The sequence below is a fragment of the Sipha flava genome, unplaced genomic scaffold, assembly GCF_003268045.1.
Source record: "Sipha flava isolate LNK unplaced genomic scaffold, YSA_version1 38_pilon_pilon, whole genome shotgun sequence".
Lineage (NCBI taxonomy): Eukaryota > Metazoa > Arthropoda > Insecta > Hemiptera > Aphididae > Sipha > Sipha flava.
Window position 1 is genome coordinate 2,641,323 of NW_020273099.1, and position 8,052 is coordinate 2,649,374.

An 8,052-nucleotide genomic window follows, 5' to 3' on the forward strand; every position below is an offset into this window, starting at 1 on the left:
AAAACAATTACCATTTTTTACAATTTAATATTACATCAATGTTATATTAAATTCTTACAACTTTATAACCTTTAATATCTATATATGGTAATGAGTTAAAAATCATTTGTAAGACCTAACCCCAAAATCGTTAGCTTCATAAACATTATCCATTAAATTTATTATTATTTATAACGTCTTCTCATTTCGATTAAAAATTCTTGAGCTGATAACATAGTTTTATAAAGACAATTTGTAACAAATTATATTTACATAATCTGCTAAGTAATTTTTCTAAGATATCCTAAGTACTGACATGAGATTCTCATAATTTTATTTCATTGTTATTAGTATTTGGCATTGACTCTTATAGTGTTTTACTTATTTGCATTAAAAATTATGTTTTAGTTTTTCGAACAGTTCATTTAAGGCCTAATCTAAGATTATAATCTATCACTAAATATAATGTTTTAATCTAATCTTATAATCTAATCACTAAAAAAAATAAATAAATCGTTCATATAATACTGGCTATCAACAATAATGCGTTTTAAAAACGAAATATTTATTAATCACACTAACAACGGAATTGTTTGTATCTACACTTATGATTTTTTCTAATACCTTCCGAGGAATTTAAAAGTTTCATTTGAACTTGAAAGTTTAAGCTTTGTTACTTGCCAATTTTTAATTTGAATAATATAGCAAGTCAGTGGTCAATCAGTTGTTGACTTGAACAACAGATTTGTCAGTCATTGAAAATAGTCAATGCATACATAATTGAGCAGATAGACAATCTAGTGAGAAAATTTAACCTTTTTCTATTATTTAACCTGTTCATATAATGAAATAGTAAAAAAAAAAAAGTTCTGTATAGCAAGCAATAAATCCTACTTAATTAAAATGGATAAATTTGAAGACCAATTTAACAATACCACATACGGATTCTCAAAATATGACGCAATTAAAAACATGAAACAATACAACAGCAAATACGATGATGTCGTGAATCAACTGTTTTTAAAACAGTTTACAATGCCAATGTCCGACAAATGGGTGTTACCTGAACAAAAAACCATACTAAGTCGTAGCAAATGGGAGGTAAATAAACACGAATCATTGATTATACATATATTTATAATTACATTTTTCTCACCTTGTTTGATAAAGAATATAATTAATCAGTGGCGTAGTTACAGGGAGGGTGTAAGGGGTTTCCACCCCCCCCCCCCACAGAATTTTTTTTTTAATGATATTTGATTATTATTTATTAATATTTATATATTATAGTCAAATATTTTGATTTTACTATGATTAGGTATATATTAAAAATTGAATAACAAAATAATTTTTATTAATACGGGACATAATAACACTATTTTAAATGTAATATTATATATGATCTCGTTTTAAGATATACTACGAACACTTAAAAACTTACTCTTAAACCCCCCCCCCCCCCAGAAAAAAATTGTATCTACACTACTGTAATTAATGTAGACTTATCAAACGTCATTCTTGTGTCCAAACTCTGAGAATACGTTTGCAGATAGTACAGTGTTTATCATTTCTATATAGGGTTCTGAATTACAAATATTTCACTCTTTTTGAAGTAATTCAATGAAATATTGAAAAATATATTTTCTAATATATTGATTATACACAGAAAATATTGATAATGAACAATTAATCAGTTATAATTTATATCAACCAAGGTCAATGAACTAATATATTCGTATTATGATTTATGTTAATATTTTTAAATTAAGTTTGTTAACTATAAAACTGCTTAAAAAAATGGTGTATTAGTATTAATTTTATTGTATTATACATCGGTTATCACTTATCAATTGGATTCTCATCGGTCATTTATTATTAATTTTATTCGTTATGTTTTTTGGAGGTATTGTGGCATTGTTATTTTTCTTATTTTAGTTGTTTTATATTAATAACAATTGTTGCATGTTGGAGTTACTTCGTTTTTCGTTTTTTACTTTGTTTTATACCCATTTAGTTGTTATTATTTATTTATAATAAATTAATATGAGGAAAAAAAGTATGATATTCATAAATGTTTTCGTGATGAACATATTAAAGAAGGAAATAAGTCGCTCAAAAGAAAAATATATAATTTTTGTTCTTGGTCGACTTTCCCAAACACTACACGAGAACAAAAACATATCTTACAAAAAAAAAAAATAATCTTGGATACTATCAAAAATTGTTATATTTTTAATATTTAATAATTTAATAAGTTTATGTTAATCAAATGTTATATTTTGTTTTTTTTTTAATTAATAATAGGTATTCATTCTTTTATCTTTTTTATTAATGTATTTTTATTTCTATATTATATTCAACAAGGCTGTAACTGGTGGAGGGGGGTCCAGGGGTCCGGACATATAATTTTCTTTGTGCACGTAAATGATTTTCAAAACCTGAAATGGAAAAATTTGGCACTTGAACCTAAAAAAGGTTCACCACCCCTAGTATATAGTGTACTTTAATTTCCCATTATCTTCAATATACAAAGCTTATATAATATACCTATAATGAATAAACCATGTTTAATTGATACTCATTTTTTAATATTATTTATTATTATTAACTAAATAATGTATTTTTTTATAAAATTTTACTACCAAATAAAAATTTATATCAAATCATAGAATCTACCTATTAAATTAAATTGTGCAGAATATGTATGTTGTGTTCATAACTATTGTGTCTATTACTATAGTTATTAACAGTAATTTGTTGGTATTGAATTAAACTATAATTATAATTAAAGAACAGATAAAATAAAAATTTTGGACCTCCCCTAAAAAATTCCTGGGTACGTCCCTGGTTCATTACCTACAGCTCATGTTTTTGTTGCTCATTCGAGTGAATAAATAAAAATACAAGTGCCAAATTGAATTAAATATTTATTTAATAAATATATTAAAAACCTACTTCATATAAAATAAGTATTAATAATAATAATATAAATAGTTCTTATATTAAAATTGTACCTTCAGTCTGAATCATGTATAAAAAAAACAACAAATAATCATAGTAGTAATAGTACCTATTAATTATTTTTTAAAAACTTAAAAAAAAAATTAAGACAGGTAACTTAATTTAACAAATATCTAAGTAGGAAACATAAGGTTGGTAAGTAGTCAAATAACAAATTCCAAAATTCTTTTTTTCATTTTGGCAAATTTGTTAATTGTTTCATCAACGGATACAATAATATTTTTATGCACATGCAGCAAAGCCAAGCCTGTTAGTTTATGCTGGTCTATTCTTGATCTTAACCATGTTTTGAATTTACAAAGATACATTTTTAGCCAATATTTGCAAGTTAAAGAATATGGAAACAGATATTGTCAATTATTATAATTATTATTTGGATTAGGGGCTTCTAGCTCTATAAAATACAAAAATATACAATATGCATAAATGCACCAAAAAATGACTAAATAGTAAATATGTGGTATATTACTTTAAATTACTTTTTATTATCTGTTAAATATCTCGGTTATAGTTGTAAATGTCTATAACCGTAGCAATATCCGTGGAAGATAATACCACTATTTGTTCCACAACCAAAAATGTTATGATATAAGAAAATAAACAAAAATTGATACTCGTGATAAAATTGACATATTATTAAATTTATTATCATATTACAATGATAGACTAGTAATTTATATTATTAATTATTTATACAATACATTTTTTAAACAAATCAATGTATTATATTCAAAAAAAATACGAGTCATGAGAGAGACAAATGCCCCCTTTGCTCCCTTAAATACGCCCTTGACTAGAAATAATGAAAATAACATGTAGAACTAGAAATCTAAAGAGTACTACTCTATATATTATATCACAGAGTTGTAAAATATCTAATACGTTGTATGTAAATACTACATTTTAAGTACATATTTTCTAAGTCTTATACAATAAACCAGCTTACAAAAATGTTTACTAGCAAGTTAATGAAACTAAAGTTTTAGATACAATATTTTTATTTTTTTTTCATTGAAATGAAATATTTCAAGAAAATCAATTTCATTAAATTTTAAAACTCTATTTCTAATACATAATTATGTTGATTTGACCATTAATTATCAATTATCTATGTGAAATAAACTCCCACTTAAACGATCATATTTTGAAATATTAACGATTATCCAATTTAATGGCAATCAGCAGGACTAGGATTTGTATGCAATAATTTGTTTTTTTGCAACTTCTGATTATTGATTTTATCAGTAATATCCACGAAACACCTAATGATGAGATAAATGGTGGTGTTTTTATTTTGCATGTTTTTGCATATTATTGCATATATTGAATAAAATTAATTTTATTGCATATTTCAATTATAAGAATGTGAAAAATGAATGTTTTATAGTATATTTCATAATTGATATTTATAATTCAATATTAATATTTCGTATTTAATTTTAGCTGATTAAAGTATAAAAATTGATTTTTTATTTCAACATAAATTTTATTTTAAATTATTTTATTTAATTTTATTTCTCAATTATATTATACTAAGACAAACAGTTAACCACTGATGTATTTCAATGAATAAATATTTTTTTTGTAACAATGTTTTTGTGTTTATCTTATAAAAATGTAAATGTATATTATTGCATATTTTAGTAAATAAAATGTATATCTTACAATTTTTTATTGCATATAAATCCTAGCCCTGGCTATTAGCAATGCTATTAGATTTTTTAAAGTGTATCTCACTTCATTTAATTTTATTGTAACATTAAAAGAGAGATAGTGAATATATAAAAATAAACTATCCTCAAATACTGACCATTTTTGTCTTGGCGACTCATTAAGAATAATAAGAATAATTAGTAGATGTATATATGAACTAAATGATTTAAAAATAGGATATCCCCTTCACAGTCAAACAATTGTGAAATAGAAATATATTAGAGTATTTTTTTTTTTTTTTTAGTTACCAAATTTTGTCACGTTAAAGAAATCATTAAATTTCGTCAAAAGTAAACTTAATAATTTTAACTTGGCTAAATGGCACAAAAATACCAAACAAATGAATCCAGCTGATAAAGTTCTTTATAAAGTTAGAGAAGCTGGTCATCCTGAACTATTGACTACAGCTTGGTTAAAATTGTATGAGATATTGAATGATAATGATGTAATACCTCAACACAGTATTGATGATGGTAAGCTATACAGTGTTCACTTATGTGAAGCTCCAGGAGCATTTATTTCTGCTCTGAACCATTTTATTCGTAGCAGAAATATAAATGTCGAAGTAAGTAATTTTATTTAATTTTTTTTTTTAATTTTTCATTGACTGACTGTTTTTATTTATTTTTTTTAAGTGGGATTGGGTTGGTGTTACATTGAATCCATATCATGAAGGAAATAGTGATTCCGAAATGATTGATGATGATAGAATCATATTGCATACAATAAAACATTGGTTTTTTGGTGAGGATCAAACAGGCGATATTTTTCAAAAAGATTTCTATAAGGATCTTTGCACTCATGTCGAAATTCGTTTTGGCAAAAAAAGCAAGTTTGGTAAGAAAAAAATTATCCATTAGTTAAAATAGTTAATTTTTTAATTATAATGTAATTTATATAATATTCAGGTAACAGCTGATGGTAGTATTGATTGTCAAGATAATCCGAATGATCAGGAAAATATAGTCAATCGTTTGCAGTTGGTAGAAACAATGGTTGCCTTAATGATACTTGAAAAAGGTATTATTAAAACATTTATTGGTTTTAATCTTACAGTTTTATAATAATATTTTAATAATTACATTTTTACTAATTTAAATTATTATTATAGGAGGAACATTTATTTTGAAAATGTTCACTATGTTTGAGTGTAATACGTTATGTCGAATGTATTTGTTATGTTGTGCTTTTTATTCGGTACAAATAAAAAAACCAGTAACAAGTAAACAAGGGAATTCTGAGATATATATTGTCTGTCGTGGTTTTAAGGGATTAAAATACGTAGAACCTTTGTTAAATAAATTTTTTTCAACTTCTAATCGTAGTAAGTTTTTACCAAAAATTATATTATCATAGTCTATAACAATTTTATATTATAATTTTAGCCTTGTCTGATAACTGTTTGTTTCCATTGGAAGAGTTACCTAAAGATTTTCTTCTATCCGTGTATAAATGTTCAAAGTATTTTAGTGAACTACAAATTCAAATTATTGAGAATAATATAAAACGTTTTTTGCAAAAAACTGAAAATGATATTAAATCATTATCAGAATTACAACATTGTGTTGCTAAAACATATGTCGATAAATTTCAAATAAAACCAATTGACCGTTCCCAGGAAATTGTTGGATTAAATAAACTTCAAGTATGATTTATAATTTTTTTTTTTTTGTATTCTGCCATTTATTTTTTGCCCATTTGTCTAAAATATCTTGTACATTACCTACTTGGAGCTTAATTTCAAAATAAATAAATAATATATTTTAATTAAATGTTGAATAAAAATTAAAATTATGTAAGTATTACGATTAACCTCAAATTATTTATTATTGAAAATAGGCCATTCAGTTAAATCTACCAAATGTTTCAACAAAAAAGTCAGTAATGGATTATTCATTTAATGTAAAACTGCGTAAAATGAAATGCCGAGATTCAGCTGAAGCTAAATTACTTGAATATCAAGTGGATAGTTTCAATAGATTTTCATGGATTTATGATAAAGAAGTTATATGGTTTACTAAAGAAGTGAGTAGAATTATGAAAATAATTTTATAAAACATAATACTAAATTTTAGTTTGTCATTTTGTTTTTTGTTTTGCTTTTGATATAGGATGCTAAAATTGATTTATCTAATTTGAATGTGCAAATGGGTAAGCCAGTCTCTATCATTCGTAGCTCAAAATTTTGTGCAAATGAACTTATTGGTTATAGCAATCGAGCAAGATCATCATTTAATATTCCTAGAGAATACCCTACTGAGCGTAAAGAGTAAGTTTTTAATTTTTAAATTGTATAATTTTATTTTTAATTTTATTTCTCTGATGTATTACAGATATTTTCGGCTTAAAATTCCACGACAAACAGTCCATGGTCGATTGATTGTTTGTGATGTAACATCGATTTATACCAATGATTGTATAAATAATAGTAAAAAACAATTAGATTCTCTGACTTCAATATTAGAATCATTGAAAAAACTTGAAGCGTCTGACAGTTTTTTATTAATTGGTTATCCATTGCTTTCTCAAGTTAATGTTGGCATTTTCTATGTACTTGTTAATATTTTTCTTAAGGTAATTAAAATTAATTATTTTATAATTTATAATTATGATCATTACATTTTTTATTGCTATGTTTTCCATGTTATATTTGCAATATGATAATTTATATATTATGGTTGATCAATATTATATATAATATAACATTATGTTTTAGACTGGTGTATTCAAACCTGACAAAATGGGTCATGCTTTTGTGTTTTGTACAAAAATCGATGACAAATGTATTGATGATTTAATATCAATTTTGTATTATGTGAAAACTCATATTAAGAATCTAAGTATTACGGAAATTAATGAAAAGCAGGGAAAATCCTTACTTTCCTTCTTTCCGATTGATAAACTAATGTGTAAGTTAATTTTTTTTTGATTTATATTGGTTTATTAAAATTTAATTATTTAAAATTTGCTAATTCAATTATAAATATATGTTTCAGATGAATCAATTTATAAAGCAATTGTTGTTGTAAATTGTTTACTTATTATCAATGAAGTGAAAAATATTGTTTCCTCTTATGTGCCAGAAAATATTTATTATTATTCTTAATATTATTAAGAATATTATAAATATATAAAATATATAATTATTTATTATTCTAATTATTATTAATATTTTCAAAAAAATTCAAAAAACGATGGTTGGAAGAATGATTTAGATTTTGTCGGTTATTAGTTGAATTTTTATTTTTTACAAAAGAAGCTGAATTCATGGAAATATATAACATGTATACCAATAAAAAAATTGAATTTATTTACATTTAATTGTTTTGTTTATATTAC

The 8,052-nt window shown here is 23.9% G+C and overlaps 1 protein-coding gene across 1 annotated transcript; it reads left to right on the forward strand.

The window, feature by feature from the left end:
- Window positions 1–882: 882 nt before the first annotated feature.
- On the forward strand, window positions 883–7,819 carry LOC112688379 (cap-specific mRNA (nucleoside-2'-O-)-methyltransferase 2-like). The gene is made up of 11 exons (XM_025561542.1): window positions 883–1,080; window positions 4,958–5,278; window positions 5,349–5,545; window positions 5,618–5,733; window positions 5,825–6,037; window positions 6,099–6,358; window positions 6,553–6,738; window positions 6,825–6,982; window positions 7,047–7,287; window positions 7,430–7,622; window positions 7,710–7,819. Exons 1-11 carry the CDS (start codon window positions 883–885, stop codon window positions 7,817–7,819), a joined length of 2,193 nt encoding a protein of 730 aa, XP_025417327.1.
- The last annotated feature ends 233 nt before the right edge of the window (window positions 7,820–8,052 follow it).

Coding starts and splice junctions, on each gene's coding strand:
- LOC112688379 (XM_025561542.1), top strand. CDS start 883: ATGGATAAATTTGAAGACCAATTTAACAATACCACATACGGATTCTCA. Junction 5,279..5,348: donor GCAGAAATATAAATGTCGAA/GTAAGTAATTTT, acceptor ATTTTTTTTAAG/TGGGATTGGGTTGGTGTTAC. Junction 6,983..7,046: donor TACCCTACTGAGCGTAAAGA/GTAAGTTTTTAA, acceptor GATGTATTACAG/ATATTTTCGGCTTAAAATTC.